The following is a 23595-nucleotide window of genomic DNA, read 5'->3' as shown; positions in this document are numbered from 1 at the left end:
CTCCCCGGATCGGAGTTTCCTGGCAAAAAATGAGGACCCCCAAAATAGGTGGTCTCCTTGGAAAATTGTTCCTCTGCTCCAGGACACATCTCTGTGTCCTGTTGCAACTCTTAAGTCCTTTTTGGCCAGGACCTCCACAAAGTCCTCAGGTCCTCTCTTTATTAGAGAACAGGGTGGCACGATCTCTATAAAAGGCATTAGACAACAGATACTTTATTTCATGAAACAGGCAAAACGGCAGTCATTTCCACATGCTCATGACATTCGGGCAGTAGCTACATCAATTAATTATTTTCAAAATATGAACTTTGAGGATCTTAAAAAATATACGGGTTGGAAATCTTCATCAGTTTTCAAACGCCACTATCTAAAAAATTTTACAAGCTCTAAAATATTCAGCTACAGCTGCAGGGAGTCTAGTCTCCCCCGAATAACATTTCCTATAACCTTCTGTCCTTGATTTCTCTCCTCTCCTCTCCTCTCCTCTCCTCTCCTCTCCTCTCCTCTCCTCTCCTCTCCTCTCCTCTCCTCCTCCTCCTTTCTACCTGTCTCATTAATACTCGCCACGATGCCTCTCTCTTCGGTGGGGGAGAGCCCGGCGTCCCCAGATCACTCAGGATGTACATATATAACCGACCCCGGACGAGCTTTATGATCTGGTCATTCATACCCCAAACTTTGTATCAAAATATTCCATATATGATACCTATATGATAATTACCTTTGTTTTACCATTAAGAATAATTAATTATAAGCCTTAACTTAAGTCTTAGTCTTTAAGTACTAGTATATTAAGTTATCTATTGTTCATATGGTTTTTATATTAAGTAAACATATATCATAACAAAATATTTAATTTCTCCCCTTAAGTTTACGCTTTTTAAAAAACTTTTGGCTTGGAAGGCATTCTCTTATATGTTTTCACCGGCGAACACAGGTCGACCCAGAAAAGGGGATTTGATGAAGGAAAAATCTATTTCTGGGGAGAGACCTGTGTCGCCCGGTGAACCCAACCCAATTTCTCCCACCGCTACACCTACCGAAGCCAGGAAAGGTATCTAGAAAAGCAAAGATTGAGCGAGGGCGCTCGCATCGAGCATTAGCAGTAGTAATGCGGAGGCGATGTGGGAGTGACCGTTGTCGCGGCACACCCCATACTGGGGTTTTGGGAAGGAATACTCTAAGTGGGTTTTGGGAAGGAATACTCTAAGTGGCAGGAGACCTGTGAATAGTGGTTTTCACACGCCCCGAACTTTATACACGACGCCCTTTGGGTGCTCGCACGAGGGTAGTAACCTCTGCATACCAATGCTAACTTTTTCTCTGGTATATTTAGAAAGTACTTATATCAGAAAAGAGGCTAAAAGGATCTTTTCACCAGGCGACACAGGTCTCCCCCCAGAAATAGATTTTTCCTTCGTCAAAATCCCTTATATGACCTTTCAACTTTTGAACCTTTAATACTGAGTGTTTCAAAATTAGACCCCCCCCCCCCCCCTCCACACAACAAATGGAGAGATATAAAGTTTTCTGCTATCGCTTATCTCCAAGTACATTACCTTAAGTTTCTATTAAGCTATTTATCATTTTTACATTTCTTGTATTTTCAGACTGAGTGACGGAGTTAGATACAGCCATGGCTAACAAATGGATGCCAGTCCGTTTCCGGATTTTTTCAAACCACCCATGAGAAGCCTTGAAGTCTGGGGTTGGCGTCACTGTCCCTTCTCCCTTCTCCTCCGTCGTCTTCGGCCTGGGCAATCAAATCGCCGAAAATAGCACTGGCCTTGTGGCAGATTGCCATCTCGGTTATCTTATCGCCAGCGATTTCTTTGTCTTTTATCCAGACAAGAAGCAGCCTCTCCATCTCGTCGTGCACGTGGCTCCTCTTGCTAGGCAAAATATTTACGCCCTTGGAAGGTGTAGCTGCTTGGATGGCTTCCTTCTGGTTAAGGATGGTGCCTATCATCGACGGATTTCAGCCATATTCCTTAGCGATCACACTCAACCGCATGCCAGCTTCATATTTTTTTAATGATCTCCATCTTCGTCTTCATAGAAAGCATCCTCTTCTTTCCATCAACTTCAGCAACTTTCTTGGGAGCCATGACTATGCATATACTGTATGTAATTAAGTTATGTAGTATATGTATGTAGTACTAAAGTTCTCACACAACACGATACAGTAGTACTACAACGAAATCACTAACGAATTTACGTTAATAAACGCAATCGTATAGAATGAACGAATTTTGTGTGCGTACACAAACGATGCTGCTTCGGAGTGACCGAAGAACACCGCTACGTAAATGCACAATGGGAGAGATGCTGACCAATAGGAGAGCAGGATCTAATGGCGGTGACTAGCATCAGGAACCAATGGGAGGGGAAACCTACGTAGTAGGCTAGCCGACACAAACGCCCAAAGAAAAACATACACAAATTAATAATAAATACTTAAAACTAATGTAAAATCATGCTCTAACACGGGGGAAGGGAAAAAAAGAATAAATGGGAAGAGAAATGAACATTAATTCGCCTAACAACCAGGCAGGACCACCCGATAAGGATGGCCCTAACCAGGACAATACCAGAACTGGCCTATTGCCGTAATGATATAATCAAAACCGTAAGGCAGACGGCCAGGGTAGGCATGAAAACGAAAACAAACAAAATAAAATCATAATACACATAATGACATGCAGTAAAACTATAACGGTGGGTACCCAATGAGGCACGAAACAAAGACACGTGCTCGAAAGGAAACCCCCGTGCTAAATCACGAAAATAACATATACACGATCGACAAAACTGCCATTCAAGAAAAGGCAAATAATGTGTACTGATATACTACTCGGTTCATGAAGTATGGAAGACCACGCGAAACCGAAACGACACAAAGGGGGACGCCGTAATGGCGGCGCGCAGCCGCCTCAGCGAAGGCGACGCCAAACAAAATCGTAAATAAGAGGACCACGAAGGTCAAAATCACTCCCTAAATAGTGTCGAACAAAGAACCAGTACTTAACTTGGATGTAGAAGCAGATTGATGATCCATAACATAAAAACACAAGCCAAAAAAGCAGAGAATACTAGAGCGCAAAAAATATGTGCGTCTCTCGAAAGGCTATCAAAGGAATGACGTCACAGGGTAGCAGGAAGTGAGCCGTAGCTCGGCTCCCCTTTTCTAGGGGGTTTTGATGTGGAAAAGGCTAATTGGAGAGGTTGCTGTGGTAGTGTAATTCACTCGCCCCAGATTCATACCGACACCTTGTATAAAGGTGAGCGAGTCAGAATATTCTGGCATGTCCAATTTACCAGTTCTCTGGTATTATAACAATATTTTACCTTAGAAATAGCGCTAAAGGAACGTATTTCACGGAGCGACACGGCTTCCTCGCCCAGAAATAGATTTTTCCTACGTCAAAAATCCCTTTATTACCCTAGATCTTTACATACTATAGACGCCCAAAGGATTAAAGCTAGGCTTTTTTTCACTTTACAGTATTTATAATACGTACTATAATGTATTGTACAGTGCTACTGTACAGTAAATTCTATAATACTATACTGCATAAATATAATTTTACTTTCTGGGTCGACCTGTGTTCGCCGGTGAAATGGATCCTGCTATCCACTTTCCTGATATAAATAGTTTCCAAATATACCAGAGAAAAGCTAGCATTGGTATGCAGAGGTTACTATCCTCGCGCGAGCACCCAAAGGGCATCGTGTACAAAGTTCAGGGCATGTGAAAGCCACTATTCACAGGTCTCCTGCCATTTAGAGTATTCCTCCTCAAAACCCTCATATGGGGTGAGCCGTGCCAACGGTTATACCCACACTGCCTCTGTACTGCCGCTACTGACGCCCGACGCGAGCGCTCTCTATCAATCCTGTTAGAAACCTTTCTCTAGATAAACGCATTGTCGTTGTGTGCTTTATTTGGCAGCTTTTTTGTACGTTTATTGAAGATGGCTTCAGCTGAGATGTCTCCAACACCTAAGTTGAGTACTTCAATTTATGTTTTTCAATATATTATGAAATTGAGAGGCCTTTTATAGACCCGTGAGCCCATAGAAAGTAGTGCGAGAATGCAGCGTCACCCGCCATCTTAGCTGCCTCAAACGAGAACGCGTGGGTTTGGGTACTGGTATTTTGTTAAATAATATCCTAGCTATTGCTAGTTTTTCATTAAGAGTACCCAATTCCCGTGTTTTCTTGCACTATACATATACTATAGAAAGTGTCATTAGAATAACGCTCGCCTATGTCATATTTAGCAGTTTTACAACCCTAAGCTAAGATTGGTCTAGGGCGCTGTTAACTGGTCTAGTATTCCGAAAGGTGTGCGGCGGTTGTAGACTTTAAAATCGCTAAGTGTCGACGGCCAGGAACGGAACCCCTGCCACTATCCAAGGGCCGCCTGTATACCAAGCCTTGACGACCTGCGAAGAGAGGTGACCAAAGTGCTCAAGGAAATGGAGTTTGAGTCTCAGCTTTAGAGTGATTTGCTGAAATCATACCCCTCAAGAATGCAGGCTGTGGTACAGGCAGATGGAGGCCACAAAAAATATTAAATACTCAGAGAGAAACTTTAATAAATACCTGTTCTGAATTACTTTTGTTTTTGTCCACATCAATTTTAGTTTATGCTGTAGATGGGGGGGGGGCTATAATTTTGAAACACCCTGTATACAATAACTAGAGATCAAGAATGATTTTAGTAAAAATATATATTCTCCTGAATAACAGTAATATGGAAGTAACAGGTATCGGTATCAGTATTGGCTTCAGAAGTTGTTATCGGTATCGGCCAAAAATTTAGTATTGGTGCATTCCTACTGTTAACGCCTGAGTACATGTGACATACTCAACAGAGGGGGCGACTACCCGTGGGCAAACCTCACAGGCCTCCGATGGACTTCCAGTAAGTCTTCTCCCATGGTCAGGAGAGTACGACTGGGACCTTCATCTAGGGGAACCTGTGGGACAAACAGCCACCTCCTCCACTTAAACAACACTACCACTACACACATTATCCTGGTATACTTTGACCATTAAGACCTTCAGGGGCACCTCTAACTCAGCCACAGTGTTCACAACCAAGTCAATTTTGCAACCAAACTTGTACTCAAGACTGGGAATGGGATCAGGGTTGGAAGCATGGGCTACTTTTGGCTCTAGAGGCCATCTTTCTCTTCCTATCCCTTCCAAGTTTATCCAGATGGGATTTCTAAACCTTCTATTTCCTATCATCCTAGTCCTTACATTCATCACATATTTGCTTTATATTACAGTGTTCCCCCCGATATTTGCGAGGGATGCGTACCAGACACCCTCACGAATAGCTAGAATCCATGAAACCCCTATAATAAAAATGCTTAAAATGGCCTATTTTGTTAGTTAAAACTCAAGAAAAACCACTAAAATTTATTACATCTGGTTTTTTTAAGTTTTAACACAAAATGTGCATTTTATGATGAAATTGATTTAATAAAACCAGGAACTTATGGATATTTCTCATAGAAAAATACTGCGAATACATGAATTTCCCACGAACAAGGTAGAGAAGGTCCATAGAGAAATCCACAAATGCATAAGTCCGCGAATGTTGAGTACGCAAATACATACTTGTCCCCTACAATTAGAACCAATCGTATGCTAATTATAAGTAAATTTTGTCAGTTTAGACAAGCATCCTTAACTACAGTAACAAATACTGGAGGAGTTAGTTTGACATAATTAAAAGTCCAAAATCAAGGCTACGAAACCTCAACTAAAGAATGAGAGTACTTCACTGAATCCTGGAGAAATTCAACCAAAAACCAATTGAAAGGCAAAATAAGCTGCTGCATACATCCAAGGTTGAGTCAGAGGCCATCAGAAACAAAATGAGTTCTTCTTCTTTGTTTTTCCTATTGTTCATCAATAATGAACTGGGCTGGTCACCTACAAATACCAACAGAGGCACTACCGCAATTTTTAAAAATTAGGCTGCCGCAAGTGGAAACTATACCTACATAATTACTTGGTAAGTTACTTATATGAAATGCATGGTTTCAGAACCCATGGGTCTTCGAAGAAATACCATACATGGATATTGAAAAAAATTTGGGAACAGGTGAGGGAAGGCGAAGAAAAAGCACAAATGTGGTAGGAGCACAGAGAAGCTCAAAAATTCTGAAGTCAGTGCACTCATGTTTTCCAATAAAGTAACCTTTCCTGTAAAACCCACCCAAATGTCTTTGTACCATAAAACCTAATTCAATAGTACAATGTTTTTAAATATAAAATTCAATTATTCATATAAACTAAATGTATGAGACTCACATTTATGGTTTCAAAGTGACAACAGTAGGAACCAATTACCCACCTCTTGACTGTTCATGTAAGTCAAATGAAAAACAATTATAAATGAAGGGCAGGGAGAGAGGAAATCAGTACATTACACTGCCTTGCGCCTGGTATTTAATTACGTAATGTAATTTTTGTCAAAAATCTTTCCCTATGGTTTAACTGGAAGAGGAGTACATCTATATACAGTGTTCCCCCCATACTCATGGGGATGTGTACCAAACAAACCCTCTCCCCCTGCAAATAGCTAAAACCCACAAATACGTATAGTTGAAAGTTGAAACCCTTATCCAAATACAGTGAAACCTCTACATCCAAAAGTCCCTACTTATGCAAAATCCAAGTTACGAAAGCAAAGACGAAGATTTTTTTGCTTTTGTGTACGAAAATAATTCAGGTTGCGAAAGGGTAAAGTCCGAGATTTGCCCCGGCCACCGAGAATAATTTTGAAACTCGCGTGCTGCCAACTGAGTAGTCGCCACCATCCTCCCACTCTCCCATCGGTTCCTGATGCTAGTCACCACCGTAAGATCCCACTCTCCTATTGGTCAGCATCTGTCCCATCATGCCTATATGTAAAAGTGTCCTTCTACCATTTCGTCGCATCAGCGTTATCGTACGCACATGGAATTAGTTTGTTCACATAGATTTAGTTTGTTAACGTAAATTTGTGTTAGTGATTTTGCTTTCTTCGTAGTAAGTTACTTTATCGTGTTGTGTGTGAACTTAATTAACTTACGTTATTAGCCACGGGTCCCAAGAATGTTGCTGAAGTTGACGGAAAGAAGAGGATGCTTTCTATGGAGACGAAGATGGAGATCATTAAAAAATATGAAGCTGGCATGCGGTTGAGTGTTATCGCTAGGGAATATGGTCGAAATCCGTCAACGATAGGCACCATCCTTAAGCAGATTGAAGCCATCAAAGCAGTTACACCTTCCAAGGGCATGACTATTTTGTCCAACAAGAGGAGCCACGTGCATGATGAGATGGAGAGGCTGCTTCTTGTATGGATTAAAGACAAAAAAATCGCTGGCGATACGATAACCAAGATGGCAATCTGCCAGAAAGCCAGCGCTATTTTTGGTGATCTGAGTGCCCAGGCCGAAGACGACACAGGAGAAGGGACATCAACGGCAACCCCAGACCTCAAGGCTTCTCGGGGTTGGTTTGATAAATTCCGTAAACGGACTGGCATCCATTCAGTGGTGCGGCATGGGGAGGCTGCCAGCTCGGACACGAAAGCGACTGAAGCCTTTATTAAGACGTTCAACGAGATGACGATCAAGGAAGGCTACAGTTCTTCAACTGTGACGAGACTGGCCTTTTTTTTTTTTTAAATACCTTGTCGGACGTACATCACGGAGGAAGAGGAGAAGCTACCCGGGCATAAGCCTATGAAAGACAGGCTTACTCTTGCACTTTGTTCTAACACCAGTGGAGATTGTAAGGTGAAGCCCCTACTTGTGTATCATTCCGAGACTCGTCGAGCCTTCAAGGCCCACAAAGTGCTAAAGGAGAAGCTTCCGGTGATGTGGAGGGCTAATGCGAAAGCCTGGGTAACAAGACTTTTGTTCACCGAGTGGGTAAATCTGTGTTTCGGCCCGACAGTGAAGAAATTCTTGGAAGAGAAGCGCCTCCCTCTGAAATGTCTGCTGTTGTTGGACAATGATCCTGCTCACCATCCTGGCCTCGAGGAAGATATCCTAGCGGAGTATTCTTTTATCAAGGTTCTTTATCTTCCACCTAACACCAGCCCATGGACCAGCAAGTGATACTGAACTTTAAGAAGCTGTATACAAAACATCTTTTCAAGAGATGTTTCGACATCACCGATACCACAAACCTCACCTTGCGTGAATTTTGGAAGGAGCATTTCGATATCATTATATGCATCCGACTCATCGATCAACCTTGGCAGGAGGTTTCAAGGCGAACCTTGAATTCTTCGTGGAGGAAACTCTGGCCTATGCCGTATCCGCCCGAGACTTTGAGGAATTCAACGTGGGCGAAGCTGATGCAGATTCAGAAACAGTTGACGATCCTGAAACTGTTTCGCAACCAGATCTTGACGAAATTGTTGGACTCGGCAAGTCCATGGGGCTGGTTGTCGATGAGGACGACATCAATGACCTTCTCGAGGAGCACCAAGAGGAGCTTACGACGGATGACCTGAAGGAGTTGGAGGCCGTCAACATAATGTCGTTCAAGAAGAGTTCTCTAGCAGTGGCGAGGAGGAGGAGGACGACCCTGTAACAACAGCAGAAATTAAGGATGCTCTAACTGCTTTTCATAAAGTGCAATCATTTGTAGAAAAGAGACACCCCAAAAGGGCTTACACAGGTCGTATGCTTGTGCAGTTCGATGACGTTTGCCGGAGTCGTTTCAGGAACATTTTGAAAAGCAGGCAGAAGCAATCTTCCTTGGGTAGTTATTTTTCAAAGAGACCTTTAGTTGTAAGCAAACAGAAAAGTCCAAGTGATACGAGAAAACTGAAAATTGAAAGTGGTGAAGAAATTGAAATTTTGTATAAAAAAAGAAAAAAAAAAGTAAAAATCAGAAAATGGCAAAAAACAAAAAGAAATCTAATTCTAAGTTTTTGTAAAGTTAAGAGTTAATATTTTCTGCCATTTGTTAATGTGTTTCTTAAAGTTTATTAGTGTTAATGTTTTCTGCCATTTTTTTATGTGTTTTGTGAAGTTAAAACATGTTTTCTGCCATTTGTCCTTCTCCTCTGTTGCCACTTTCGGACATCGCCCCACTCGAAAGGTAAGGTTCCCCCACTCGAAAGGTAAGGTTCCACATTTTACTATATATGTACGTACAGTATTTCTTGTACCCTGTACACTAATACACTTTATTTACAGGTCAGGCACAGTTAGGTTAGGTACTGAATGGTCCAAATTGTTGTATTTCATTATTGGTCAACGTAGCTTTATTATAAAATTTACTGTGGTGCTTTTGTAGGGCTTGGAACGAATTAGGCAATTTACATGTAAAAAGTAGTTCTAGATACGAAAAATCAGGTTATGAAGGCCGCTTTGGAACGGATTAATTTCGTATCCTGAGGCACTACTGTACTTAAAATTGCCTATTTTGTTACTTAAAACTCAGAAAAACCCACTAAAAATGTTTATACCTGTTTTTTTAAATAGTTTTATTGCAAAAAGTGCATTTATAAAAAAAACTGGAATTTGTGAATATTTCTCAGAAAAATACTGCAGACAGGCAAATTTTCTGCGAATAATGGGGTTGTATGTTCTAGAGAGAAATCCACGAATATGTGAGTCCGAGAATCTGGAGTGCACGAATATGGGTGGTTCACTGTGCAGAGTATGTTCTTTGTTTTAAAAAAACTGACATCATACTCTCTCTCAATCAGCCAGCACATTCTTCCTCCAACTGCAACTAAAACTACAATTATTGAGAGAGAGAGAGAGAGAGAGAGAGAGAGAGAGAGAGAGAGAGAGAGAGAGAGAGAGAGAGAGAGAGAGAGGCCATCAAGTTCAGGAAAAATAGCTAGCCATGGTTGTTATGAATAGAATTTACCATTTTACTGAAATAAATTACACTTATTCCTTAAAGAGGAAACTCAAAGAAATTACCCAGCCTCATTTGTGATGGACTACATTGGCAGTTTCTATTTCTGGGTCAGGATCATTTCTCATCCCAACACTACTATAACAGATGATGTTATATTGGTTACTGGCCCTAAGAAAAAGGCGGAACTGCTTCATAAAGCTTCTGAAGCTAGTCCTTTCCCCTGATACTTGTCATCCTGAACCTATCCTTATAAAATCTGCATTTTGCTCTAGGGATGCTAAAAGAAAAAAAAATCTTGATATCTGAGGACAGAAGATCCTGATAAATTCTTAAACTTGTTTTTTTATAAAGGTTTCTAGAGTGTTTGAGTAAAAGCTGAGTAATACAGTGCCCATTCCAAAGAGTGGCATATCTGCAGACTGCAGTAACTACAGGGCCATTTATATTCTCCAAGTGCTCTCCAAGAATGTGAAATCAAAAGGATTATTAGCTAATACATAGTCAGTATGCACATAAGAAGTAGTGAGGTACCAGCAGTACTCTTTCAGATTTGACATGTCATTTGCAATAGAACCTTTGAGTATAAGATTTTAGTGCTGCTTTTGATTAAGAAAATCATAAGGAAATTATTCTTAAACTTCAGAATCTTAAAACATGTGGACATGTTTTAGGAGTACTACAAGATTTCCTTATAGATAGACAGCAGCAAATTGCTGTTGATGAAATCTTAATAAAACCAAGACCTATATTGTCTGATGTTCCACAAGGTAGTGTCATTGGTCCACTGTTTCTTTGGGTTGCTCTATGAGCAAGAACCTGTGCTGCCATAGGTGAGCTTAATAAAAAAACAACAAGGAATGGGCTGCTCTATGAGCAAGAGCCCATGCTGCCATAGGTCAGCTTAATTAAAAAAACAACAAGTTCATTGTTGTTTTTAGTGTTGACAAGTGATATGGTTGTTAGGCTGCATTGCTGCTGATGATGTACTACAATGTCTCTACTCATGAGAAATGAATATGCCCTTTTATGAGAAATGAATCTCCCTTTTGTAAGAACTGTGAATTGTGTGGTCTGTGGGGTAAAAGGCTGAACTCCAGTAAAACAAAAACTCTACTGATCTGCATATCTTGTACATTTTTTCCACCCCATCCTCCCATTCCAAGTGAAGGACTCTGCTGAATGAGTCTGAAGTTTTGACTATATACTTGGTGTAACATTTGACTCACACTCTACTTTGAGAAACATATACAGGCGGGGATTCCGTTCTCTGCGGGATGCTGAGTAAAAATTGCCATTAACCAAAACTTGGCAATCGCAAGCGTGCAGTAAATTCTAGATTTTTTTAGGGGGGAGGGATAATATATGATGACCTCAGATTAGTTAATGCGGATTAGTAATGACTAATTAACGGCCATTATACGCAGAAGAATTTTGCAACCGGGATGGTTGACCCGCTTCGCCTTGATGTTGCTTATGGCACCAAGTTTTGGTTAACGGTGCCTCTGTTAGGTATGTTATGGCGCCATATCTCCATTCATAAGCATCTTATGATGCCAATAACCAAAACTCAGCGTGTCATGGCACCATAAATTGCCAATTTTATGGAATAGAACCTGTATTAGGTTACTTGTCCTTCCTTTACCAGAATGCTGCTCTCCAATGTGGATATCTATTTCTGCCAGCGATATATCTCTTTCAGATAAAATGTTTCATGGATGTAGGTTTCTATTTCCTAATACTAGCAGTTATGACTTGAACCATCAACGGATGGTCTCTTGTTTTTCAGTTTTTCATAGATGATGAAAACTCCAATGCATTGCACACCAAAGGTACAACTTGGTGCTTAACAACCAACAGCCCTAATATAGTTATTCCTCCTCAGGTAGTGATAAATGGTACCCACAACACAGAGCAGAACATTCTCACTGATGGCAGCTGTTAATAAAAGGGAATAAAAGCATCTAAACATTCTTACCTGCTGTATGATCTTCCCTAGTAAGTACTGCCCCCAGATGGTGGATCCACAACAAGTTGCAAGGTCCTCGTAGTAAGACCTGTCAGAGGTTCCATACAGGAAAAAGGACTCTATCTTGTAGAATACTAGTGACTCCTGTGCCAAAGTCAAAAGCCCACAACCAACAGTTCAAAACTAAAGAAAACAACTACCTTCAGATATGAAAGTATACTCCTATATACCAATGTGTATGAAAGTATGCTCCTATACGCCTATGCGTACCTTCATGCTCCCCAACCTCAATAACAGTATTCTCTAACAACCTGACAATTGGAAAGAAAGGAAGATTACTCTCGTACTTGGTTCAGGAAAAAATAGTTCCCACAATGACGACAGGACTAAGGGCTTTACAATTTTCATATGAAATTTTGACATTTCACAAATAAGGAGAAGAAAAAAACTGAGGTACACTTTCCTTTGAGATGTGCTAACAACCTTCTCTAGCAATATGATTTTATAGAAATTAAAATACATGCTTACTGCACGGATGCTGTGAAGCTTTACTTTCAAAAACTATGGAAAATCAGGAATGAACTTTGTGTGTGCTAACTTAATCAAGCAACATACATAAAAACCTGTTGAGGTAAATCCCGACTCTGACTGGACATCGCAGAGCTTCAATTAATTGCCTACTAAAGCACCTAAATTAGACACCATCACAAATCTGGGATGGGCTTTGCTTTGACACTGGTAATACACTTTGCCACAGCAAAACCTTAAAGAAAAAGTATATCCAGAATTACTAAGCTCTTAAAGGATGCTATATTCAAAGGCTCAAACTGAAGTAACATCAAGAACTTGAAGACTACATCCACATTCAATCCTACACAATGATAGATTTAAGGGCTCCCAGCTCAAAAGAATGGAAGACCTCTTTCAAATCAGCTCAAAAGATTGGAAGACCTCTTTCAAATCAGCTCAAAAGATTGGAAGACCTCTTTCAAATCAGCTCAAAAAATTGGAAGACCTCTTTCAAATCAGCTCAAAAGATTGGAAGACCTCATTCAAATCAGCTCAAAAGATTGAAAGTCCTTTTTCAAATCAGCTCAAAAGATTGAAAGACCTCTTTCAAATCAGCTCAAAAGATTGGAAGTCTTTCAAACTCAAAAGAAATTTGGAAGCAAATCAGCTCTAAACCAAAATGCATTCCTCAAGGAATTGAAAACCTCTTTCAAATCAGCTCAAAAGATTGAAAGACCTCTTTCAAATCGAAGTCATGAGCAATATCAAAGTTAATATGTTGCAAAACTGAAGATAACATAGAACATTATCCTTGATTCACTGGAATGGAAAATTGCCTCCTGTACCCGAGATAATGAAAGAACTAAATCAGGTTATCTAGAGAGATAAGGTGCTGGATATCCCCCGGGCACAGAGATTGATAAACTGACAAATGGCGGGCCTTCTTGACTTACGGATCAGTTTCCTAGCCATTCTCAAACAGCCTCTAGCTCATAAGTTATGGTTGACAAGCCTCTAGCTTGTAAAATATGGTTGACAGTCTCCACATGGTCAGATGGGACATTTGAAGATTCTGATGGGATCTTCTCAAAAAAGACTGCCTGAGATCTCTCCTGACTGGCAGAAGGCAAGGAATGTCTACCACAAAGTGAGGTAGGTCAGGAAATCATTCCATTTGAAGCCACCAATGGGCGAGCTATCAATGTCATCCTTGTATTCTATGACTTTCACAATTTGTGCATTTTCCTCAAAGCTACAAATGGAGGAAAAGCATTAAAGTCTAGATCTGACTACTCTTATAAGAAAAGTAGTGATTGCCCATAAATGAGGATCCTGGCACGGAGAGCAGTAAACTGGGAGTTTTGCATTTGGGCATTTGTGAACAGATTGATGTTCAGGACTCCCCAAAGGTTCCACAACTTTTGACAGATTTGAAGACAAAAAGACCATTCTGAAGGAAGAACTTGTCCTTTCTTACCAAGTTGATCTGTGATAACATTGTTTCTCCCCGAGACAATTTTTGGCAAAAAAATTGTTCCTGGACTGTACCCAAAACATAAGTTTCGCCACTAGCTTGAACAAGTCTCTTTATTTTGTGCCTTCCTACATAACTGTCTAAATAAACTGCAATCATCTTGGCTTTGACTAGTAGGTGTTCTGCTTGCATCAGACCCTTCCAAACCCACAAAAGTACTAGGTTTTTTCATATGAATTTTGTTCTCTACATCGTAATTCCCAAACATTTAAATGTTCCCCTGAATGGGCCCCAACCTGATATTGATGCATCTGACAACACTATGAGGTCTGGGCACTTCAGGTCTACAGGCAGACCTATTAGCAGCAGTCTTGACAGACCTCCTCACCAATGAAGAGAACTCAGATCTGAGGGCACTACCACTAGATGAAAGATGATACCTGTCCAAAGAGACCACGAGGTAAAATTAAATTGGTCTCATTCTCAGATAGGCCTTGTTAACAAACTACTCTTGTGGTCCTAAAGAGAGAGCCACTTCTCTGCTAAGGCTCTTTAAAGGTCAAGATTCTTTCTGCAGTGATAGAAAATTGTCTATTTGTCTCTCTGTTAGGAAAACCTGAAAAGAAAGTTGATCTTCCCAAATAAACAATTGACTGAGTCAGATGAGCCACAGATTTGTCAAAATTGATCAGAATACCCAGAACTGAGGCCAAATGCAGAAGACAATCCTTCACCCCCAAGACTGACTGGTATGAGATGGCAAGAACTAACCAGTTATCCAAGTACATATAGGAAAGTCTGCATTGCTAGCAGATGACTCCATCCCATTAACAGTGCAAGACAGACAAATAACTGTAGCACCGGGGCTCAGACCAAAACACAAAGCTTTGAACTAGAAAACCTTCCCTTTGAAGACAATGCATAGATACTTCTTGACAGAGGATATTCAGGATGTGGAAGTACACATCTGGCACATCAATAAATATCACCTAGTCAGCCCCTGGGTGGTTTCCAGGACTGAGAATGAGCCAAGCAAAAGACTTGTCAAGATTGGAAACGTTCAATACTGGTCTTGAGTCCAGGAGGCCTTTGGAAAAAGAAAAAGGTTACTGTAAAACTCAGGTGACCCGTAAAACTAGCCCGATCGCCTCCTTGCATAAAAATTGCCTGGTCTCCTACTGCAAAACTTTGAACTTCTCTGTGTGTTAAGTTTTGTTGGAAGAGGATATCAGGGAATATCAGGGATGCCAACAGGGATGGGAGTATAACAAAAGGTGCATAACACCTCCCCCCCCCCCCCCCCCAAGCTTCACCAACAAAGGTTTTGCTTTGAGGCCCTGACACTTGAGAAACTTACGACAGCTCCCTAATGGATCTTGAGGGCTCCAAACATCTCTTACTGTTGCCTTAGAAATTCTTTCTTTTAAAACACGAGCCTTGATTACCACTGAAGGATTTACAGGAAGTGAAGAACTCAGGCGCAATTTGAATTGATATTCTGCACTGAACATTGGTGGGGACCAGCTGCAGGCACAGGACACTTGAAGGAAGCCTTCAATGATTGTGCCGACTATTTTTGACTCTAATGATTCACCTTTGGCAATGGCCTTAAATGCTTCAGTATTAAGGAAACAAAGATGAGGCACAACATAAACAGCTACTTACTGCTGATGCTGGGCTACTTTGCAAGATAAATATGAACACAATTATTCCTGGTTTTTTAAAACTGAGCTGGTAAAAACATGAGACAATTTGGAAAAGGTTCTAGAAATTATTTAGTAAAAAATACAATTAACTGAACCCTCAAATCATTCCCTAACCTCTTGCATAATTTCAGCCGTTCATTTCAACTCATTTTAAGATGGGAACATCTTATAATACTATACATAAAGCATACTGTATGAAGATTTCAAAATAAAAAGAAGGAAACATGATTCAGAGCAACTTCTGAATGATTAGTCAAGTCATCTCAAGAGTTCTTACCTGAAAAATGCTTTCATCTTTCTTGGTGGTAGGGTTTTCAGACTTAGCAGTACAAACATATAGGCCAGCACTAGTATTGTATACATTAGAAATCAGCAGTGTTCCTTGTCCTAAAATTGTGATGCCGTTCATGCCATTCTTCAAGTCTTCCCATCCATCACCCTCATGTATGTTCACTGTAAGAAATTCAAAGACTTAGTTTTGTTTATACAGGTTAAAGTTTGGTAATGAATCTCACATAAACTGCAACATCCCTGTCAATAAATAAAAAATAAAAGAAATAAAAAATCCGCTATTGGTAAACATACCTTTTCGTTGCCAAGAAATAGTGGGCAATGGCACACCTGTTGCCATGCATTCCAAGACTGCATTGTCTCCTTGTATAACTTGAATCGGAACTTTTGGGGAGAGAAAAGAAGGGGGTTTGTAGGTTTCTCCCTCTCCCTGAGCAACAACTGTTACCGAAATACCATTGCTCCGCCGATCTTTTCCTGCTAGTGAATTGGTGGCTCTGCACCTGCAAGTTATAAAAAATACTCTTCAAGCCTCTTTTTAAATTATTCTGTTAAGGTAGATTTAGAGTGAATGAGATACCACTCAACTAAATTCTTGCATAATTTTACAAAACATTATACAGGCAGTCCCCAGTTATTGGCAGGGGTTCTGTTCACTGCAGGGTGCTCATAAGCAAAACTTGCCACTAACCGAACTTCTGCAATTTATGGTGCTTATGGTCCTAAGTTCTGGTTAATGGCGCCTCTGTTATGTATGTTAGGGTGGCATAACTTGGCCCATTATGACGCCATCAATCATTGATTTTATGAAACTAAACAAGCGTCGTAAAACTGAATCACCATTAACGGAGTCCGCCAATAACTTAGGAATGCCTGTACATATACGTACTATGCAAGAAGAGATATGCATACAAAAAATTCTTACTGTGTCCTATAACAAAATGTAAAAACAAATGTTCTCTTGAAAATGAAAACATAATCCACAACAAAAGAATTTCTGGAAACAATGACAAGACATATGATATCACCTCTGAAAGTAAATTGTATGAACAATGATTTAATAACACCACACCTGCAAGTCGTGGTCATAAGCGAAATATGCGCACCAAATTTTCTTTGAATACTGAACTTTTCTTTGGCTAAATGTATGTACATAATAAGTGATACATACATAAATATACACTGGATATTGAAAATGAACTCGGGTCCTCATCCCTCATTGCACCTTGGTATTCACAAGCTTTGTATTCGAAATTTCCTGGGATGGTTTTGGGGCAAACATTAAAAAGGAAAAAAAATCTATTGAATTTTCTGTGTACATTAATATCAATAACTGAAAATTAGTAATACTTTTTTTTTATCATGAAAAATGTACACATTTAGTCACCAAAATACAGTAAAACGAAAACAGAATGATGGGACAGGTTCCGCATGTGTAAACAAACCTAACATTTTGTTTGGAGGTCGTCCCGTCATTCTACAAGCTACCCATGTAGTATTTGAGATATGCTCTCATCCTAAAACATACTATTTCAAAGTCATCTTACAACACAGCAAAATATCAATAAAATGTACAGCACAGTTCAATGCAGTATTTGAGGGAGATAGGGGGCCACTATCAACCCTGAATACCTAAAACCCATGAATACTTAACATCCCCCTCTAAAACTGCTTATAACTGGCTATTCAAATAGTTAAAAAAACAAACACTCCTATAAAAATTTTTATAACTTTTTTTAATAGTTCAATCACCAAATGTATACCTTAAACTATCATCCTAGACAGAATATACATACTTTAAACTATCATCAAAGCCATGTTACAATTTACCCTTAAAAATATGACTTACAACTAAGTGTGAAAACTACTATTTAAATTACCCCTATTTTCAAGTACATCCATTTTCTTGCATACCTTAAACTATCATCCTACACAGAATATACCTTAAACTATACTCTAATACACTTTAATATAATTTCAAAGTCATCTTTATAGAATATGGCTTACAACTAAGTGTGAAAACTATTCAAGTTACCCCTATTTTCTTCAGAGTATTGAAGAAGTCCTGTTTTCTTTATACAGTACATAGGGAAACACTGATAAGTTCAGTACTGTATACAGTACCTCAATATTTAATATGCATTGGAAAAGAAATACATCATTTTATTGATAGTTTGCTGTTTGCTTTAATATAAATATTTGAAAATTATTAAATCTTCTTATCACCATAAAAATGTACTATTTAGTTACATGAAAATACAGTAATTAGTGAATATTTCTTGATGCAGTGATTTACCGAATTTTTCACAAATAATTCAGTAATAAGTTTCCACAGAAAAATCCACAAATAGGGGAAGCTGCAAATCTTGACCCATGAATAGGCGGGGGGTCAACTGTAAGCACAAAATATCAATGCTGTTATCAGTACCCTGTACAGTAATGCTTTGAAGTTATATGAGGTTAGGTTCTAGAACCCCTCGCGCACGGGGAAGATTCGTGTAAGTTTGGTACAGACGCTGAAAATTTTAACAAACGCTTATTTCTAGAGTTTAAACATTAAATATGAACCTAATCCTGCTCCCAAAGTATTAAGCTAACTTTTAAATGAAAGTAAAGTTATTGTAATTTAATTTAAAAGTTAGCTTAATACATTACCCTTCAAAATGAATGGTTAGGTACTATGTACACATACTACAGTTTTCTACTATACTACTAATGTTACCCGTAATACATAATCTAGCCAGGAGGCAAGCCAGCCTCAACGGGTGCCGGTCCCAAGCCCGGATAAATAGGGAGGGTTGGTGTCAGGAAGGGCATCCGACCATAAAAACCCACATCAGAACCAATGAAATGAGTCGTGATATTGATGAGAATAGTGCTAGGGCGTACTCCGTAAATGATGCACAGACACATCGCCCTAACTCTGTGACAAGGCGAGGGCTTCTGCATCATGAGTGGGTGCAGCTAAAGAAGTGAGCTCTAAATGTGATCAGAATAGGCCAGCTCAATATCGGGTCTATGACAGGAAGAGGAAGAGAGTTGGCAGAATTGATGAGGATAGAGTGGATATTTTATGTGCAGGAAACTCGATGGAAGGGTAATAAAGCCAAAGAACTGGGGGATGGCTACAAGCTATCTATAGTGGAGCAAATGAGCAGGGTAGGAATGGCGTTGGTGTACTGTTGTCGGGGGAAATGAAGAATGCAGTGACAGAAGTGAGTAGAAAGAATGACCGCATTATGAGAGTGAAGATATGTTATGGAGGGGAAACAATGCACATCATTAGCGCTTATGCTCCACAAGTGGGCTGCACAGAGGAAGAAAAAGAGCTGTTTCTGGGCTCAGCCCGTGTCGCTTTGTGAAATATCCTTTTAGTTCATATTTCTAAGGTAAATATTGCTAACATTACCAGAGAAAAACCAAAATGGGATGTCAGAGTATTCTGACTCGCTCACCCTATATAAAGAGGGTGTCGGTATGGTTTCTGGGGCAAGTGAAACCACTACCACGGGCCTCTTGTCATTTACATCTCTCCTTCACAAAATCCTCCTGTTAGAGAGAGCTGATACACAGCCCACACCAGTAACTACTACTACTAGCGCTCCCACGCCAACACGAGCGCCTCTAGCGGCCATCCTTTTCGTTGGCAGCATCCCGCACAAACGTGCTTTTTCTCGCTGTGCTTTTGTGCTTCCGTTTCTGGATTTATCTCTCACCATGGAGCTCCAAGCCATCGCCGCAGCTAAGTTAAGTACTGCCTAAGTGTTTCACGTATTTTTAGCCAGCTCGGGCCCGTTTTACCGCTTTTATTTAGGTTCTATGACGGTGCCCTCTGCGACATGGCTACAGGCTCGCCTCATGTGTTTCATTATTCAGGCTTCTTCGGTCTCCCATACCGTTGTAGCTATGACTGTGCAGTATTTATGATTATATTTTCGTGTTGTGCAAGATGTGTTCTTCTTTTCATTATGGGAATCTAGCTCGATTGAGTTTATGCCTTGTTACCTTAGGTTAGCCTAGCTTCTCTAGGACATTACTTTCTCTATTACTAATGGTTCCTTTCCTTTCTGATATGATAACTATGCTTATTTTGTGTTGCATGCCTGAGACGGTTAGAGGTAGCCTAGGCTATCTCAGTTCGCCTGGTCTATCCGACCGCGTGGCCCTACCACGTTCACGGTGAACCAGGCGATCGCCATGAGCCACCGGCTCAGTCCCCCCCTCCCTGCTTTCCCCCCGCTCATGTTGCCACGGCAACCATCAGGGCTCTCTCCCCTCTTCCTCTCTACCTGGAGAGGATACGGGAGTCAGTGGGGGGGAACATATGAGACTGTCTCTTCCTACCGTTCTCACCCTGGGTTCCACTGGGGTGTCTCCTGTACGCTCGGGCTTGGCTGGCCACCTCGCTCGTCCATGCTCAGACCCCCTCGGGTCCCTTACTGCTCTCTCCTACCACGGTCACCCCCTTTTACCCACCGCGTCAGCAGCGGGCTCCGCTGGCTCCGCCAGCTCCTTTCGGGGGTGACGGAGAGTAGCTCTGTTGCATGCATCTCTATACAGTTTTTGATTCTCGTTATCATTTATATATATATATGTTTTATGTTTTGTATTCCGCTAGCCGGCGGAGTGCCCGCTCACCAACCGGGTTCTCCCCCTGCCTGCGAGTTTTTCTTACGGCGGAGCTGTGCTCCCACTAATTTTATTATGATTATTACTGGTTTAGCCTACTCATGTTTCTCCCCGCCATCCTTGTACTCCTCACCCCGGCGTATAGGCTGGTTACTAGTTTGGTGAAACTCCTTTCCCCGGTGCGCCGGAAATTTCTAACTAGAATACCAGCCCTATTGGACACTCACCACTACAGGAGAACAAGAGAAGGCTAACACCTATATTTTCCACTCCGGCATCTGGCGGAGTGTCATATCTCTTAACGGACTTTGTCTCCTGTTAGTCAGTGTTGATACTCATGTATCTGTTCACTTACAGGCTACCCATTGCCATAAATCCGGCTGTAACGCTGTGTTACAGGACTCCTGTGGCCATGAGGTCTGCCGGACCCACGCCGTCTGCTCCATCCACTATGGGGACATAGCGGTCCGGCACCATGAAGCCTGCTCGATCTGCTATGATCTCGTGGAACAGTTTACCTCCGGTGTAAGGCAGTCCCCAGTGGGTGGACTCGTTAATGGCAATCCGGTATAACAGTACTTGTCTAGCACCATAAAATCGGCGATTTATGGCACCATAACGGATCGAGTTTTGGTTATCGCGATAATACTTATGGCAACATAATATACCTAAGAGCTGCCATTAACCAGCTGTCAGCACCATAAATTGCAGGGTTTCATTTAATGGTGGTTTTTGTTTATCAACACCCCACCAAGAACGGAAGCCCCCTTCCCAATAACTGGAGTTTGCCAGTATGTATGTATGTATGTATGTATGTATATGTATATGTATATGTGTATGTATGTATATGTATATATATATATATATATATATATATATATATATATATGCATATATGCATGTATACATGTATGCATGTACACACACACACACATATATATACATATATATATATATATATGCATGTATGTATGTATGCATATTCATACATACATTATATAATAATATATTATATATATATAATATATATATATAACTATATATATGTTATATATATATTATATATTATATTATATATATGCATGTACAGACAGACAGACAGACACACACACACACATACACACACACACGCACACACACATATATATATATATATATTATATATATATATATATATATATATACAGGCGGTCCCCGGGTTACGACGGTTCCGGCTTACGACGTTCCGAGGTTACGACGCTTTTTCTTAAATATTCAATGGAAAAATCCGTCCTGGGTTACGACGCTTGTTCCGAGGTTACGACGCTGACGCTTCCGACGCTCCGAGTTAACGACGCTTTTAAAAAACTCATACTATGATAAAACTCCTTTATAGTTTAGCACAGTATATTAATAAAAATAAGTTTCTGGTTAGATTACAACAAAAATTTTGAGGTTATGATGATTTTCGACACTTTTTATGTCGTATTTTTCTATGTTTTTTAGTGACGCCTCATATGCGGAACTAGTTTCCGAGCGAATGAATACATACTAGCTTGCGGTGCGCAAAGTTTACATATAACAGTCCAAAAGCACAAATAATGAAAAAAATCATAGCTTGTTTCCAGTAATAATAACAACAAAACGAAGTTTCTGGTTAGATTACAATGAGAGAGAGAGAGGAGAGAGAGAGGAGAGGAGACGAGAGAGAGAGAGAGAGAGAGAGAGAGAGAGAGAGAGAGGAGAGCGTCTTCCGACGCTCCGAGTAAGGACAGAGAAGTGTTCGTTTCGTTTAAACGGCCTCTGACTCTTGCCAGTAAATGTTTTGTTGATACTAATAATATAAGCCTATTTAAAGATACGTTTACTTTAATTAGTCTATATGATGCGTAAATAGTAATCAACTGTTCTTGTAGCCCTCAAGATTTGGCAAAATCGAAGTATCCAAAGAGAGACATTATCCAGTACACTGGAACCTTGACATACAAATTTAATTTGTTCCGTTACCATCGTCGTATATCAAAACAGCTGTATCTCAAAGCATTTTTTCCCATTTAAAATAATGTAATATGTATTAATCCGTTCTAGCGGTATGAAACCACACCTAAACACAACTAAATTACATATAATATACACAATTTATACACAAATAAACAAGTAATAACACACATAATGATAAAATAACATAGCAATGTGATAAATGATAATAAATGTTAATAAAATCAATTAAAAAAAAGAAAGGAATTTTACTTACCACAACGAAAGATGACGTGAGGCCAGCAGGGGGAAGAGGTAGGGAAGGGTGGCAGGGAACGATTTGTTCTCTTTTTATTTACGTATGTACAGTAATAACTACGTAATAAACACAAATGAAATAACATTGCTAAACTAATTTTTATTTTTTTATTTTAATCAGTTTGTAGTTTAGAAATAATGGTGATGCCTTTGGAAGGTTTTATGCTTTGCTATAATTTCATGTTTTGCTTCCATCGAGATCATTTTCTTGGGTTTTTTCTTATCACCTGCTTTGTCTTTAGCTTTGAGACCCATGGTTAATAATAAAATAGACAAAATAACACGAAAAATAGGCGCAAATACAACGAACTAAACAACGACGTGTTAACATGCAGCACCAACAAACAAACAGACTGAACGCCATTTATCGGTCGCCTATACAACTAACACTCATCGCAAAATCGTATCTCAAATATTTCGTTGTATATCAAAGCTTATATTTTCGCAAATTTTCTGTTGTATCTCAAAACATTCGTATATTAGGGCAATCGTATGTCAAAGTTCCAGTGTAATTTGATCAGAGAGAGAGAGAGAGAGAGAGACGCCTTGGCAACAATGGTCACCGTCTCGGGGATTGACGTAACATTTATTTTCTGAACAGATAGGACAGAGAAGTGTTAGTTTCATTAAACGGCCTCTGACTCATAGCAGGAAATGTTTTGTTGATACTAATATATAAGCCTATTTAAAGATACGTTTACTTTAATTAGTCTATATGATACGTAAATAGTAATCAGCTGTTCTTGTAGCCCTCAAGATTTGGCAAAATCACTCCAGGTTGTACATAAACTTCAAGAATGTAGTGTCACCAGAGGATTACAATAGTTTTTACCTTCAAGAACCAG

The 23595-nt window shown here is 40.0% G+C and overlaps 1 protein-coding gene across 5 annotated transcripts in view; it reads right to left on the bottom strand.

Moving 5' to 3' along the window:
- Positions 1–23595, bottom strand: part of LOC135210925 (protogenin B-like) — a 677376-nt gene that overhangs the window by 285665 nt on the left and 368116 nt on the right. For all 5 annotated transcript variants that reach the window (XM_064243892.1, XM_064243894.1, XM_064243893.1 and 2 more), the window contains 2 exons: positions 16142–16350; positions 15834–16009 (listed from right to left, as the gene is read on the bottom strand). In XM_064243892.1, coding sequence (XP_064099962.1) covers positions 15834–16009; positions 16142–16350 — 385 coding nt within the window. The remainder of the gene's footprint in view (positions 1–15833; positions 16010–16141; positions 16351–23595) is intronic.

This window comes from Macrobrachium nipponense, chromosome 4 (genome assembly GCF_015104395.2).
Source record: "Macrobrachium nipponense isolate FS-2020 chromosome 4, ASM1510439v2, whole genome shotgun sequence".
Classification (NCBI taxonomy): Eukaryota; Metazoa; Arthropoda; class Malacostraca; order Decapoda; family Palaemonidae; genus Macrobrachium; species Macrobrachium nipponense.
Note: the sequence above shows the minus strand (reverse complement) of the source record. Positions and strands in the feature narration are given on the sequence as shown.